This window comes from Oncorhynchus kisutch, linkage group LG12 (assembly GCF_002021735.2).
Source record: "Oncorhynchus kisutch isolate 150728-3 linkage group LG12, Okis_V2, whole genome shotgun sequence".
In the NCBI taxonomy this organism is placed as follows: Eukaryota; Metazoa; Chordata; class Actinopteri; order Salmoniformes; family Salmonidae; genus Oncorhynchus; species Oncorhynchus kisutch.
The window spans coordinates 16,906,652-16,923,793 of NC_034185.2; the positions used below are offsets into that span (position 1 = coordinate 16,906,652).

Here is a 17,142-nt window from a genome sequence, read left to right on the forward strand (position 1 = left end):
CAGCTACCAGCTAACAGAGTAGTATCCAGCTAACAGATCAGTATCCAGCTAACAGAACAGTATCCAGCTAACAGAACAGTATCCAGCTAACAGAGCAGTATCCAGCTAACAGAGCAGTATCCAGCTAACAGAGAAGTATCCAGCTAACAGATCAGTATCCAGCTAACAGAGCAGTATCCAGCTAACAGAGCAGTATCCAGCTAACAGAGCAGTATCCAGCTACCAGCTAACAGAGCAGTATCCAGCTACCAGCTAACAGAGCAGTATCCAGCTAACAGAGCAGTATCCAGCTAACAGAGCAGTATCCAGCTAACAGAGTAGTATCCAGCTAACAGATCAGTATCCAGCTAACAGAGCAGTATCCAGCTAACAGAGCAGTATCCAGCTAACAGAGCAGTATCCAGCTAACAGAGCAGTATCCAGCTAACAGAGCAGTGTCCAGCTAACAGAGCAGTATCCAGCTAACAGAGTAGTATCCAGCTAACAGAGCAGTATCCAGCTAACAGATCAGTATCCAGCTAACAGAACAGTATCCAGCTAACAGAGCAGTGTCCAGGTAACAGAGCAGTATCCAGCTAACAGAGCAGTGTCCAGCTAACAGATCAGTATCCAGCTAACAGAGCAGTATCCAGCTAACAGAGCAGTATCCAGCTAACAGAGCAGTATCCAGCTAACAGATCAGTATCCATCTAACAGAGCAGTATCCAGCTAACAGAGCAGTATCCAGCTAACAGAGTAGTATCCAGCTAACAGATCAGTATCCAGCTAACAGAGCAGTATCCAGCTAACAGAGCAGTATCCAGCTAACAGAACAGTATCCAGCTAACAGAGCAGTATCCAGCTAACAGAGCAGTGTCCAGCTAACAGAGCAGTATCCAGCTAACAGAGCAGTATCCAGCTAACAGAGGAGTATCCAGCTAACAGAGCAGTATCCAGCTAACAGAGCAGTATCCAGCTAACAGAACAGTATCCAGCTAAAATATCAGTATCCAGCTAAAAGAGCAGTATCCAGCTAAAATATCAGTATCCAGCTAACAGAGCAGTATCCAGCTAACAGATCAGTATCCAGCTAACAGAGCAGTATCCAGCTAACAGAACAGTATCCAGCTAAAATATCAGTATCCAGCTAAAAGAGCAGTATCCAGCTAAAATATCAGTATCCAGCTAACAGAGCAGTATCCAGCTAACAGAGTAGTATCCAGCTATCAGAGCAGTATCCAGCTAACAGAGCAGTATCCAGCTAACAGAGGAGTATCCAGCATTGTAGGGGTACAAATACTATTTTCTTCCCAAACAGTAATTTCAACAGAAGTTATAAGTACATGTTTGGGACTTAATGGACTAAACAAGAGTTGGTTTTATCCCATTCCTAAAGCCTGAGGAGGGCAGAGATACAGACAGTCAAACCGACCGACAGACAGTCAAACAGACAGACAGATACTCACCGTGGGGTATAGGGTACAGTGGGGGGAGGAGGAATAAATAGGTCCAGAATGGCTGGCTTTTCTTTTTTCATGCGGGCTTCACTGGCATGTTTTGGAGACTGGATCTTAGGCATACTCAGGGTGCTCTAACACACAGAACAACAAAATACTTGTTATAATAATCAAATCAAATACATTTTTAGTGGTCACATACACGTGTTTAGCAGATGTTATTGATGTTATTGCAGGTGTAGTGGAATAGATTCCCAGATATTTCCAAATGTTGTCAAATAAAAACACTAAAACAACAGAAATCTGTGTTAAATGATTGGCTTGAGGTAGCTTAGCTGATAAAATTAGACAACTTCACCATAAAGATCAGCAAAATAATCACCAAAATACTAATGCGTTACATGGCGTTATTTAGAATTAAGCACATTTCCCTTTGGTACACTGACTCAGCCCACTACTGACATTTGAAGGACTATGCAATCTATTTAAAACACACTTCCTAAACGGGTTCTGAAACACAAAGCCTATTCAGTCACACTAGACCCATGATCTGTGAACACGAGTCACCTTCAAAAGACGTCTGACATCAATACATGGTTGCACTTTGTGCTATTCTTTTTTTGAGGAAGAAATAGGAAGAAGGGATTAATTATTAGTTACAACCCATCCACTGAAAGACACAGCCCGGGTGGCTGAATAACTGAGGAACTTGTCCTATCTTGTCAAACTCTACCAAAAACAAACAGCTCTGGGATACCAAACACAAAAATGTCACACCTATGATGACAGATGAAAATAAATCCAGAATTGATTCAACACTATGATATCAACAGGGATAAGGGGAGCTGGGACCACCTGTTCTATGGTTGTTCTTCAATCAAGCTGTGTGTGTGTGTGTGTGTGTGTGTGTATTACGGCTCTACCTGCACCAGAAGGGGCCTCCAGCGCATGTTTTTCAGGGGGGCCGGGGTGAAGCTAAAGGTACCCGAGGGCCTCTTCTTCACCACCAGAGTAACGCCTGCTGGGTCCGCCTTCAGCTTACCCACCAGGTTGTCCAGCTGCCAGCCCACCTGGAGGCACCACAGACAGACAGATAGGACACCTCGTCAGACCCATCCAGCATCACAACCCTCATCATCTCATCCATCATCACTACTCCCATCATCACTACTCCCATCAGCAGACCTTTCATCACATCCATCATCACTACTCCCATCAGCAGACCTTTCATCACATCCATCATCACCCCCATCATCGTCACTCCCATCAGCAGACCCTTCATCACATCCATCATCACTCCCATCATCCCATCCATCATCCTTACTCCCATCATCACATCTATCGTCATCACTCCCATCATCCCATCCATCATCCTTACTCCCATCATCACATCTATCGTCATCACTCCCATCATCACTCCCATCATTACATCCATCTTCACATCCATCATCATCACATCCATCATCCTCACTCCCATTATCACTCCCATCATCACATCTATTGTCATCACTCTCATCATCATCATCCCATCATTATATCCATCATCATCACATCCATCATCATCACATCTATCATCATCACATCCATCATCCTCACTCCCATCATCACATCCATCATCAGATCTATCGTCATCACATCTATCGTCATCACTCCCATCATCACATCCATCATCATCACATCCATCATCCTCACTCCGATCATCTCATCCATCATCATCACTCCCATCATCATCATTCCCATCATCACATCCATCATCATCACTCCCATCAGCAGAACCTTCATCATCAACACTTTCTGTCTATCCCTGTGCTCCTACCATTATTGAGTAAGAGCTTGTTGTTGATTTATCAAAGATATTTGGTCTCTCTCAGCCCTGGGTTAGGCTGAGAGATAATGGACAGATGAGAGAAGCTCTATGAGGTAGCTACCACTGTCTGCTTGTTGACCTGGACGACCTCGTCTCCTGCGTGGATCCTGTGTGTTCTGTCTGCTGGAGACTGGAGGGCAGAGGACAACAGAAAGACAGATGGTGAGCAAGGAGACATCACAGTACTGTACATCTGACTGGATCACTCCAAACCATCTACTATCTACACTCCAGACTACTAGACTACTCCAAACTACTCCAGACTATTACTATCGGGATAGACGGGATACTCACATGTTCTGTGGTTCCAGTGATGATGTGAAGCCCGTCGTAGGTGGATTTGATATACAACCCCTGAGATGACACAGGACAGCATAATGTAAGGAAGAAGCAATCAATCTCAGAGACTGAGAAATCAAGCAGTACATCTAGCTCGGGCTGATCATGTAAGACTCTTCTCTAATTTCAAGCATAAGTCAGCTTCTTATATGCCGCCCTATTTCCTATGTAGTCACTACTTTTTGACCTGACACCTATGGGCCCTGGTCAAACGTTGTGCATTATACAGGATACGGTCAGCGGTGGAAAAAGTACTAAATTGTCATACTTGAGTAAAAGTAAAGATACCTTAATAGAAAATGACTAGTAAAAGTAAAAGTCAACCAGTAAAATATTACTTGAGTTAAAGTCTAAAAGTATTTGTTTTAAGTATACTTAAGTATCAAAAGTAAATATAATTGCTAAAATGTACTTAAGTATCAAAAGTAAAAGTATAAACCCTTTAAAATTCCAACACTCAGACATAATTTACAAACGAAGCGTTTGTGTTTAGTCATTCTGCCAGATCTGCGGCAGTAGGGATGACCAGGGATGTTCTCTTGAAGTGTGTGAATTGGACCATTTTCCTGTCAAAAAGTACTTTTGGGTGTCAGGGAAAATTTATGGAGTAAAAATGATATTATTTTCTTTAGGAATGTAGTGAAGTAAAAGTATGCAAAAATATAAATAGTAAAGTAAAATACAGATACCCCAAAAATCAAATTAAGTAGTACTTTAAAGTATTTACACCACTGTATACGGCATAGGGTGCCATTTGGGATGCAGGCTAACTCTTCTCACCAGTCCATCCCTAGGTCTGATGTTCGTGATATGGACCTCCTCCAGACAGGCCATCTGACTCTTCTGGGGGTCAGAGGTCGTCCTCATCGTCTGCTCACTGATCACGTTCAGAGCCACAGACTGGAATGGAACATATAACTGAATACACTCAGCTACGTTGTCTCAGAACACCAATTTACACTGAATACAAATATCAACGCAACATGTAAAGTGTTGGTCGCATTTTTTCTAAGTTTAAATAAAATATCCCAGAAATGTTCCATATGCTTATTTCTCTAAAATATTGTACACAAATGTATTTACATCCCTGTTAGTGAGCATTTCTCCTTTACCAATATAATCCATCCACCTGACAGGTGTGGCATATAGGTGCACCTTGTGCTGGGGACAATAAATGGCTACTCTAAAATGTGCCGTTTTTTCACACAACACAATGCCACAAATGTCTCAAGTTGAGGGAGCATGCAATTGGTATGCTGACTGCAGGAATGTCCACCAGAGCTGTTGGCAGAGAATTTATTATTCATTTCTGTATCATAAGCCACCTCCAACATCGTTTCAGAGAATTTGGCAGTACATCCAACTGGCCTCACAACCGCAGACCATGTGTATGGCATTGTGTGGGTGAGCAGTTTGCTCAGAGTGCCTCACAGTGGCGGTGGGGTTATGGCATAGGCAGGCATAAGCTACAGACAACAAACGCAATTGCATTTTATCGATTGACAATACCCCAATGAGATCATGAGGCCCATTGTGAGGCCCATTTTTTTTAAAGGTATCTGTAACCCTAAGATGCATATCTGTATTCCCAATCATGTGAAATCCATAGATTAGGGCCTAATGAATTTATTTCAATTGACTTTTTTCCTCATATATGTATATAACTCAGTGAAATCTTAGAAATTGTTGCATGTTGCATTTGATATTTTTGTTCAGTATACTGAACTTTGGGGAAATAACCATTGTCATTGTAATCTCGTTAACAAGACACTGCCTCGCAATGTATGCACAAATAGCCTGGGGATGAGGTTATGGTTGTTATAAAGAGTTATTCTGGTGTGTTGGATCTCTGGTGTGTGATCATGCATGATGGAGCTAAACTTCAGGTGAGGGGAGGGAAAGACTGTAGTCACACGTTAGTGCTAATGACTGGATAGGTTAATTAAGCAATAAGGCCCGAAAGGGGTGTGGCTAAGGGCTATATCCAGGCACTCTGCATTGCATCGTGCATAAGAACAGCTCTTAGCCATGGTATATTGGCCATATACCACCCAGGGTGCCTTATTGCTATTATAAACTGGTTACCAATGTAATTAGAGAAGTAAAAATAAATATTTTGTCATTCCCGTGGTTTATGGTCTGATATACCACGGCTGTCAGCCAATCAGCACTCAGGGCTCAAATCACCCTGTTTATAATTAAGTGATAATGCCAGGGAAGCCTTGGAGGTTGGAAGGAATGGATATGGGGGACGGAAGATGGCGGAAACTGAGATTTAGTTTGAAACTGCTAGTGAGCCGAGTGAAGCTAATAGACCAGAAAGTGAGAATGAGTGGGTTACAGTGGCAAACAAAAAGGGAAACAAGAGAAGTAAAGTATGTTGGAAAATAGGAAACCACTAGACTCGATTTTTGGTCGGAGTCAGGGTTTTGGATCAATGCTACTTGGGAAATCCGTTTATTGTCTCCAGGAAAATCTGGAATGTGTTGGAAGAAAGTGTGGAGTCAGTGAGAGTCACAAGAAGTGGCCTTATTTAGATTTTTTTTGTGTCTGCGGAGCAGAAGAAGCGTGTGTTAAGACTCAAAAAAATATCTTAGTGGAATGTTTCCTGCATGGATTTTCGTAGCAGGGCGCCTATCAAGGTTATTTCTGGGGTGGTGCAAGAAATAAAGGCAGATAATATAACTGAAGACATCGATGGAGTGGTAGTGCACGTCGACTGACCTGTATGGTGGATGGAGGAAAGAAGTTCACTTCATCCATGCTACTGTTCTTTGATGAAGGATCTCTCCCTTCTCATACAGTGGTTGCTCCACTAAAAGTTTTGTGATTATGCTGCGGGACTTAGAGGTAATTTGTGGTTATGTACGGTACCCTGCATCACTACTTCATTGCACCAGACCAGCACAAGGGGGAGTTAGAGCACTGATTATGCTTTTGGGTCCCAAGGTGCTACTGTGTTTCTGTAGTACTGCAGTCAACTCCCGAACGGTGACATTGTACAGCGCCTGAGTGGCGTAGCGGTCTAAGACACTGAATCGCAGTGCTACTGATGCTGGTTCAATACCCATGCTGGCCTCGACTGGGAGGCCAATGAGATGACTGTAGGTTTTTGGTTTCTCTCCCTCTAAAAACAATAAATAATTCTAAATAACAAACTGGCTTTATTTACAAATTAGTAACAATGTCTCACAACTTGTTCAAGAATGTCCCTTTTCTCGCTCATTTTACATGATTTGAAAACGAAATCATCTCCAAAATATTGTTATTTTTTAAACAAAGTGATTAATATTATTATTCATTTAGAATTATATAAAAGCCCCTTGGATATTCTCACAGATATAATATTAACCCTGTTATTAGCAGGACAATATATATTGGTCATATTGGTCATGACTCCCGAGAGGCGCACAATGTGACTGCCTTGCAGTCCTTGTAATATCAGTTTAATACACCAGAAAAGACTAAACAAATAATACACCAAAAAGTATTATTTTTATTACTATTATGTATCACATCCGACCGTGATTGGGAGTCCCATAGGGTGGCGCCCAATTGGCCCAGCTTTTCTCTCCCTCTAAAAGCAAAAATACATGTTTTGGCCTTTACAAATATTATTTTGGCCTTTATTCAGATTACAATCGCTCACTTTTGTTTTTGGAAAATGAAATAACCTCCAAAATATCATTATATATTATCAAGTTGATGGCACAGTCAAATAGCCCGGGACCTACATACAGCTGAGTGACTCACTCATTCATGGTGTTGATTCAAAATAAATAAGTACCAACATTCTTTCTGATAGTCTTTAATTCAAGAAATGTTGTGGTTATCCTGACCTGGACACCATGTACAGTATTATAATAGCCCTCCCGATTGGCGCAGTGGTCTAAGACACTGCATCGCAGTGCAAAATGCGTTGCCACAGATGCAGGTTTTATACCTGTGCCGGCCGCCACCGGGAGACCCATATGTAATTATTGGAGGTCAATATTTTTCAATATACTGCAGGCCTACCGTAGGCGACATGAGTCTCACTAGTGTTGAGTAATGTGCTGTTAAAAGTAGTGTTAAAAGAGCATATTGAAGTTAGAAGCAATAGCCTACAACTATTTCAGCACCGTTTCACACTGCTCTGAGATAAGCATGGGGACAGGTCTTGATAAATCAATGAGATTTTTATTTTCACTGAATCTCCATTTGGGTATTGGTTAGACTACAATTATACAATTAGGGTGTAGAAATGTTATCCCCTTAGTGTACCATTTATTTAACTAGGCAAGTCAGTCAAGAACAAATTCTTATTTACAGGGACAGCCTACTCCTTCCTCCCAGTCAGGGAATTGAACCCTGGTCTCCTGCGTGCCCGCACGACACAGGGATTCTTTAGTTAAATTGCCCAGTACTGTAGCCTACTCCCGACCGTCATGTTGTACAGCGCCATATTTTCCGTTCCATCCTAACGGAAACCCAGAGGGTTTTTCGTTTTTCTTAGAATAGAAACACCATAACATTAAGCAAATTAAGCTACATTTCCTCAAATCAGTCCCATGTACTATGTTCTCTCAAAAAAAGGTTTTAAATTCTCCAGTACAGCCCCTATGGAAGGCTATCAAATGCTTCTCAAAGATGCCCTCTGGTGGTCAAACTAGCACTAACTAGCTTTAATTAGCAAAGCTTACAATGACACTTAAATAATGTGCCATATAATTCTGCGGTACCGTTCAAGCTTTGCTGCAGTATGCTGCAACTTTTAAAGGACAAACCACTGTGTAAAGTTAGGATTCGTGAGATACCCTGTAAGAGCTTTTGTGCACAAGCCCGTTAAGTGTCATAAATTTAAAAGATTTGGTCATGTGTCAAGTGTGTACAGAAGGAAAGAATATCGTATGCCAGATGAAGGGAAATGCTGCAACTGTGGAGGTGAACATGCGCCTGAATTCTTGGGGTGCCCTGTTAGGGTGAAGGAAAATGAGGTGGCAAGGGTAAAGAGTGTCCAGAGTGTCTCCTATCTGGAGGCGGTGAGAAAACTGAAAGGAACGAGTGGTGGAGTAGAAGAAATGGTAGTAGAGCCACCCGGACCAGGGAAGGTTTCTCATCAACCGAGGGATAGTGAAATGCTACGTGTTAAAAAGGTGGACTTTGTATTATTTATTGCAATGGTCATAAACTGTACAGCACAAGCAGAGAAGAAGTCTAAGAAAATGTGAATCATTGTGAATGCCGCTGAACGTTTATTGTGTCTCCGTGATTTCACAGCCGAGGCGGTGAATGTAGCCCTATCTAGGGATCTATTTTGGAGTGGACTGGGATTGAAGAAGTATGATGGTTTTTTTGTGATTTATTTTGTATGATGTCTTTTCCCCCTTTCCTGGAATGTTTTTTTGTTGTTGTTTCTTATTCAATACCTGTCCAGTTGGTGGTGGTAATGCACCATTAACATTGGATGCCAACCGTCGCTAAACCCTATCGAAGAAGAAGTGTTTGGAGGATATATTGGCACGGGTGTTGTTAGGTCCGAGACGAAGTTGAGGGCTGGCAAACTGGGATGCGTTGTTCGTTCTATTGCCAGAGACGCGACCCAGTCATTCAGCCTTTTTGTTCTGTATCTATGGACGCGACCCAGACGTTTGTTCTAAAGGTTCCATTGCCATACAGGTTGGCAACGTTCTTATCCCTAGCTTGCTAGCTAGCCAATTACGGCAAACGTACAGTCATGTCAAACAGTGTAGACAGCATAAAAATAATAGCTGCATTTGTTTAAGCTGTTTTCTGGTGACATTTATTTGGATACATTCATAACAATGAGCTAATGAGGTGTGATTTCACCTGGCATAGGAAACGTGCTCTCTCGTTAGGACACTGTTGTTCAGAGGTGCTAGCCAACAACACAGCTAACACAATAACTTCAATCTGAAGCTGGAAAGACTGCAAACTAGCTCCACTTCGTTTCAACATTTTTCAATTGACATTTCTTTGTATATATCCATACAAATGATGCCAGCTGATTCATGATTTCGACTGGCAGAGAAACGCTGCCTGTCTCTCTCTCTCCTACCGACTCCCAACCCCTACACGTTCATTACTATGAGACAGTTGGAGATCGAATTTGAATATTGAAACAATGTTGCAGATGTCGGGGAGACAGACAACAAGGTCTATACAAATCTCAGCTGTCAGCTCTCAGCTTGAAAACAAAATGTTTGTCTAAAAGAAATGTGAGATAATGTCCAGATGCTTTAAATAGTGGAGATCAAGTTTATAACTTCCCTGCCTAGGCTGATGAGACAGTGGATTGTGCAGTCAGATGGAACACAGTAAATTGATTTAGTCGGTGGTTACTTGTGGAATAGATACCAGCTGGAATGCACTTTTAGCCAATCAGCATTCAGGATTTGACCCACCCCGTTGTATAATGGCTCATAATGACTGGGGTTCTTTCAAGGGACATTTTAGCGTGGCTGTTACTTTGCCTTGTGCTTGTAGCTCTGTACACTGCTACTCATTGAATTCAATTCCGTTGTTTTCTACACCCTTCTGTTTTGGATTTGTCTTCTGACAAACAAGTTACCCTAGGAACTTCAGTTGCACCACAAGGTGCCACTCATTCTAAGTCATAACATAGGGCAGATAGGTAGGGCCCCTTTACAATCCATGTTGTCATAGCTTTGTCATTACTTGGTGCTTGGGGCTGTAGTTAGGGGTCTTCAAAAATAAAGGGAGGTGTTAGTGTGTTCCTAGAGCTAGTTCTACTCTTTTTGGACATTTTCTGATGTTTTGTGGTGGAAAACAGCGTGTCGAGCATAACCAGTCAAACCTGTTACCCATAGATAGACAGGGTAGAAATATATTAAAAACATTTTAAAGGTGTGAAGCTTGCATTCAATTGCCACTCCCTCTCGCACACAACAAGCTTCCATTGCCCCTGTCACAAGGGGATTCATGGCTGATTTAAGAACAAATCATCAACCTCTTGAGATAGGAAAGTATGTTTTTTATGAAGTTGTGTGCTCTCTATGACAGAATGTTGAAATTCAGTGAAATTAACATCCTTTTTTTTTACACTTCTCAAAAGGCACTGAATTGGTGGAAAAAAAATATTAATCTACAATTTCTTAACCCTGGGAAACGTGGGCCTAGGAGGCTTACAGGGATATTGGTGTACACAACTCAATACATTGTGTATTTATTTATTTTTTACACAAATGCACTTTAATTTAAACTTTAAAACTGCAAAGTTTTCTCTCTGCCTCATGGCAAAATGGGTAGTATTGTAGGATATTAGCTTTAAAGCTGCAACAGCCTGACACACTTACATAAGCATTGTACAACTTGGCTGTAAACAGCACAGCATGGGAGGCTGAGGTTATACAGTAGGTCAGCTTCTGAGGGAAACTGCTGATCCAAACTAATATTATCACTTAGTTAATTAAGTTTTCAGCTGACTGTGTAGCCCAAAGGCCCCCCAGGCAGGGCTATCTCACCCAGGATGTGGAAGCAGAGCTTCTGTAGACCATCACAGCACTGGGATTCATCCCAAATGGCACCATATTCCCCATGTAGTGCACGACTTTTGACCATGTCCATAGGGGTCTCGTCAATAATAGTACATTATATAGGGAATAGGGTGTCATTTGGAAAACAGCTCTGCACTGTATAAACAAAGCCCTGCACCCATACGGAGCATATCAGACATCACAAGAACCATGGCAGTCTCTACAGGAAAGGGAAGTGTGTGTGTGTGTGTGTACATGCTTTACCTGTGTGTATGTGTGTGTATGTGTGTGTGTGTGTGTGTGTGTGTGCTTCCTGTGTGTATATCTGTATGCAGTGTGTTTATTTGGAAGCTCCAGGGCTGACTTGGTGAACAGACCAGACCAGAGGTAAAAAGAGGATGCACCACTTACCACTTCCAGAATCTTTTCCTCCATGTCATAAACTGTGCAGTCCTGCAATCAGAGACAGAAGTAAATTTCACAAGATGCTACAGTAAAACACTTAAGCTGTGTCCCTCTGAGGCGTAGCAGGAAATAGTGAGCGAAAACACAAATTAACAGTGAGCGGAGGACAAATATTTGTGGAAATAAAAAATTGGGAGTGAAACCAAACAGGAATGCAAAAATCATCCCAAATATACAGGACAATGTGTCCTGTGGGCACTTAAATAACAACTCCCTGTAAACAGTGTGACAAGATGATTGCACGACAGATCTGTGGCGTCACTTAACTATAGGGAGCAGTGAGGTGGAGAGGACACTGCTCCCACTCTGTATCCGTCACTATGCCTGTGTCCTAAATAGCAACCTATTCCCTTTTTAGTCCACTACTTTTGACCAGGACCCTATTGGCTAGTGCAATATATAGGGAACAGGGTGCATTTTGGGATACAACAGACTCTGTATACTTCACGTTTTGAGGGAGAGAGCAGAATTAGGCTGATATTTCCTTCTCCCACGTGCTGCTGGTGGAGGTCTTCAGTGGGAATATCAGTACGTTTGTGAAGCATCACAGCACAGTTGAAAAATATATGTCAAATAGAAATCCAAAATGGATGGTGTTCAGAGATAGATGGGAGGGGTTGAATGGAGCTGAAGGGTGGGACTAATAACAAGATAACCAATGTAAAACATACAGGGTCTGTAAAATGTATATAGGTTCAGAACTTTTGTGAAATAGCACAGTTACAAACAGAAATCAAACTGGATGGACATCAGAAATAGAGGAAGGACTAAAAACAAACTAAATATAACTATCGTAAAATAGATTGTGTCTGTAAAATGTATATAGTATGTATAAGCTGGAATTAGAAGCCTAAGCGTTGTTGTTCACTAGTGTACTCCAATTGGGGGAGGGGTGGTAGGGTTTGGGGAACAATAAAGGAAGGTATATTTAAAAAAGTGTGTATGTGTAAACAGTTGAAGTCGTAAGTTTACATACACTTAGGTTGGAGTCATTAAAACTTGTTTTTCCAACCACTCCACAAATTTCTAGTTTTGGCAAGTCGGTTAGGACATCTACTTTGTGCACGACACAAGTAATTTTCCCAACAATTTTTTACAGACAGATTATTTCACTTATAATTCACTGTATCACAATTCCAGTGGGTCAGAAGTTTACATACACTAAGTTGACTGTGCATTTAAACAGCTTGGAAAATTCCAGAAAATGATGTCAACAAGAAATTTGTGGAGTGGTTGAAAAACGAGTTTTAATGACTCAAACCTAAGTGTATGTAAACTTCTGACTTCAACTGTATATGTATATATATGTATGAATGTTTATATATGTGTGTATGTGTATGTATGTATATATATTTACCCCAAAAATATATGGGGGATTGGAAATGATGCAGGCAATTACATTGATGAAAGCAACAATCTATCCGCAATATTAAAGCTGATCCACCTTCTAAAAAAACAAACATGTGCTTTAACCATACAGTGGTCCTGTTCTTATTGCATCCTGTGGTGAGTGTCTGTGTGGGTGTCACGTTCGTCATAAGGATCGGACCAAGGCGCAGCGTGGTATGCGTACATTCTCTTTTTAATGAATGAACAAAAACAACAAACAACCAAATGAAACTTGAAGCTATAACTTAACATAGACAAGATCCCACAAATAACAATGCGGCAAATGGCTACCTAAATATGATCCCCAATCAGAGACAACGATAAACAGGTGTCTCTGATTGGGAACCATATCAGGCCAACATAGACATACAAAAACCCTAGACATACAACAACTAGAGTACCCACCCTAGTCACACCCTGACCAAACCAAAATATATAGAAAAACAGAGAATCTAAGTTCAGGGCATGACAGTGGGGCACACCTTCAGCTTACACTCCCTATTTGAACTCCACCTCAATGTGTAATAGATCAAAAGAAGTAGCCTCTCATGCAGGCTTTTTAAGGTCTTGTGTGACAGACATTGTGACCCTAGAAGTTCATGTAAGACGGTGTAACGGCAGATCTCCTCCTCATCTGAAGAGGAGTAAGGATCGGACCAAGAAGCAGCGTGGTAAGTGTCCATAACTTTAATCAAAGAAAGCACTGAACACTGAATACAAAAATAACAAAAGAAACGTGAAAAAACGAAACCGAAACAGTACCGTGTGGCGACAAACACTGACACGGAAACAGTACCGTGTGGCGACAAACACTGACACGGAAACAGTACCGTGTGGCGACAAACACTGACACGGAAACAGTACCGTGTGGCGACAAACACTGACACGGAAACAGTACTGTGTGGCGACAAACACTGACACGGAAACAGTACCGTGTGGCGACAAACACTGACACGGAAACAGTACCGTGTGGCGACAAACAATGACACGGAAACAGTACCGTGTGGCGACAAACAATGACACGGAAACAGTACCGTGTGGCGACAAACAATGACACGGAAACAGTACCGTGTGGCGACAAACAATGACACGGAAACAGTACCGTGTGGCGACAAACACTGACACGGAAACAGTACCGTGTGGCGACAAACACTGACACGGAAACAGTACCGTGTGGCGACAAACACTGACACGGAAACAGTACCGTGTGGCGACAAACAATGACACGGAAACAGTACCGTGTGGCGACAAACACTGACACGGAAACAGTACCGTGTGGCGACAAACACTGACACGGAAACAGTACCGTGTGGCGACAAACAATGACACGGAAACAGTACCGTGTGGCGACAAACACTGACACGGAAACAGTACCGTGTGGCGACAAACAATGACACGGAAACAGTACCGTGTGGCGACAAACACTGACACGGAAACAGTACCGTGTGGCGACAAACACTGACACGGAAACAGTACCGTGTGGCGACAAACAATGACACGGAAACAGTACCGTGTGGCGACAAACACTGACACGGAAACAGTACCGTGTGGCGACAAACACTGACACGGAAACAGTACCGTGTGGCGACAAACACTGACACGGAAACAGTACCGTGTGGCGACAAACACTGACACGGAAACAGTACCGTGTGGCGACAAACACTGACACGGAAACAGTACCGTGTGGCGACAAACACTGACACGGAAACAGTACCGTGTGGCGACAAACACTGACACGGAAACAGTACCGTATGGCGACAAACACTGACACGGAAACAGTACCGTGTGGCGACAAACACTGACACGGAAACAAACACCCACAAACCAACAGTGAAACCCAGGCTACCTAAGTAGGATTCTCAATCAGAGACAACTAACGACACCTGCCTCTGATTGAGAACCATACTAGGCCGAAACAGAAATCAAACATAGAAAAACAAACATAGACTGCCCACCCCAACTCACGCCCTGACCATACTAAATAAAGACAAAACAAAGGAAATAAAGGTCAGAACGTGACAGACGGGCTTTGAAACCACAGAGAATTTTCTCAGAGATGTTTTGCTTTTTACATGCCTTAAAAAACGGTCATTTTTGGTTCCCAGAACGTTCATGAGAGGGGCTCTATTTTAATTAGTGTGTTGACTACGAGCATGAAATAAATATTCATGCATCATGCTAATTTAACAAACACACACAAGTAGTTTCCTTGTAGGCAAAGTCATCCCAAAGTCCTATGAAACCTCATGAGAGTGAATAGTGATGATTAGAGAACAAACCTTCTGAACAGTGGAGGTGAGTTCCAGACACAGCTGAATGATCCTGTTCTTAGTGCAGGTGAAGTCACTGATCCCCGTCAGAGAAGTCCTGTTATATAGAGACCAGAGGAAGGACAGGAGTCATTCCAATTACAATAACACAGCAATAACCTATCTATCGCTGTGTGTACAATCATAACATCAGGTGCAATTATGGAGCTGAATGTGATGACAGTTCTGTAGAATATAGCAATTATGAGTGTTGTTGTGTGACAGATGCATGAAGACAGCATCTAAATAAAAACATCCCAGGTATGTGAGAAATGTAATAGTAATTATTGTTGACTTGATGAGAAGGGCTTTGACTCGTCATCTACGTGGGTTATAGTACACACCCTAACATGTTTTGAGGGGTTACTAACAGCATCTGCTGTTGTCTGTCAATACAGATGTTTCATTTTGCAGCAGAGACCTTCTGGAATGCGTCTCAAGCCGACACAAGCACAGAAATACAACCGGCTGCATTACTTCACTTGGAAAGACTTCACTGTGGCTGTTATGACTACCAGACACTAAAACATTTCCTCAAGTCAGGACTTTAACAGGATAACATGTATGTTAACATGGGCATCACTTAAGACCCTAATAGAATGCATTCCTTCCAGGTGAAATGTTAAGTGTGTGTGTGTGTGTGTCACTGCCTATGTGCATGTGTGTAAGTGTGTTTTGTATAGCCTACCTGTCCAACCAGGCCAGTAGACTCTTGGCTGCTCCAATGAGCTCCACGACAGCAGTGAGGAAGTCATTGGGGGGTTTGTGGGACTTCTTGGCCTCGTACGACGGGTTCTTTCTGCGCTCCGACGCTGAGTTGTGGAGGTTGTTGGACGCGGCTCTCATACGACCTACCAGAGTCTTCAGGTTGTCTGTCTCCACCCCATAGTTCTAGAGGACAAAATAAAAGGTTTTACTTGCATTGACTGTAATTTGTGGCTGTTTTAACCACCCTAGTTGAATGCAATGACTTGTAAGTTCACTAAAATACCCAAAATGTAAATTATAAACTGGGTGGTTCGAGCCCTGAATGCTGATTGGCTGACAGCCATGGTATATCAGACCATATACAACGGGTATGACAAAACATTTATTTTTACTGCTCTAATTACGTTGGTAACCAGTTTATAATAGCAATAAGGCACCTTGGGGGTTTGTGGTATATGGCTACTGGTTGTATCCAGGCACTCCGTGTTGCGTTAAGAACAGCCCTTAGCCGCGGTATATTGGCCATATACCACACACCCTCAAGACTTATTGCTTAAATGTAAGGGCATATTCTCATAACACAAGATTCAAAAATAAGAAAGAAATACACCCAGGTTATCTGACTCACTAATAAGGTTATCATAGTCACATATCATACATGCAGCTATCAGAGCTTTGATTAGTGTGATTAGCATGTGTGCTGTATTCCAGGCTGCATCACATCCAGCCGTAATCGTCCCATAGGGCGCCGCAACATTGGCCCAGCGTCGTCCGGGTTTGGCCGGGGTGGGCCGTCATTGTAAATAAGAATTTGTTCTTAACTGACTTGCCTAGTTAAATAAAGGTTAAATAAATACAATTAAAATAAAGTAATCAATTCCATTCAAAACCAACTGGATTGGGTTCAGCAAACATTGCCTACGTCCCAAATGGCACCCTATTCCATCTATAGTGCACTACCTTTGGCCAGTCTCATGGGACCTCATTGGCTCTGGCAAAAAGTAGTACACTACAGAGTGAAAAGGGTGCCATTTCAGACACAGACATTACCTTTCTGTTGTAATGTAGAGTGACAGAGGATTAAGGACTCCAGGGTCTTTCTCATGACCAAGTCCCTCTGACCAAGTTCATGA

The 17,142-nt window shown here is 42.2% G+C and overlaps 1 protein-coding gene across 3 annotated transcripts in view; it reads right to left on the minus strand.

Annotated features, from left to right (window-relative positions):
- LOC109900608 (connector enhancer of kinase suppressor of ras 3) overlaps positions 1-17,142 on the minus strand; it is a 40,210-nt gene that overhangs the window by 2,668 nt on the left and 20,400 nt on the right. For 2 of the 3 annotated variants that reach the window (XM_031836996.1, XM_031836998.1), the window contains 8 exons: positions 15,990-16,192; positions 15,272-15,359; positions 11,550-11,591; positions 4,423-4,542; positions 3,598-3,657; positions 3,365-3,433; positions 2,360-2,506; positions 1,446-1,570 (listed from right to left, as the gene is read on the minus strand). In XM_031836996.1, the coding sequence (XP_031692856.1) occupies positions 1,446-1,570; positions 2,360-2,506; positions 3,365-3,433; positions 3,598-3,657; positions 4,423-4,542; positions 11,550-11,591; positions 15,272-15,359; positions 15,990-16,192 (854 nt within the window). The remainder of the gene's footprint in view (positions 1-1,445; positions 1,571-2,359; positions 2,507-3,364; positions 3,434-3,597; positions 3,658-4,422; positions 4,543-11,549; positions 11,592-15,271; positions 15,360-15,989; positions 16,193-17,142) is intronic. The other variant, XM_031836997.1, reaches the window with a different exon arrangement.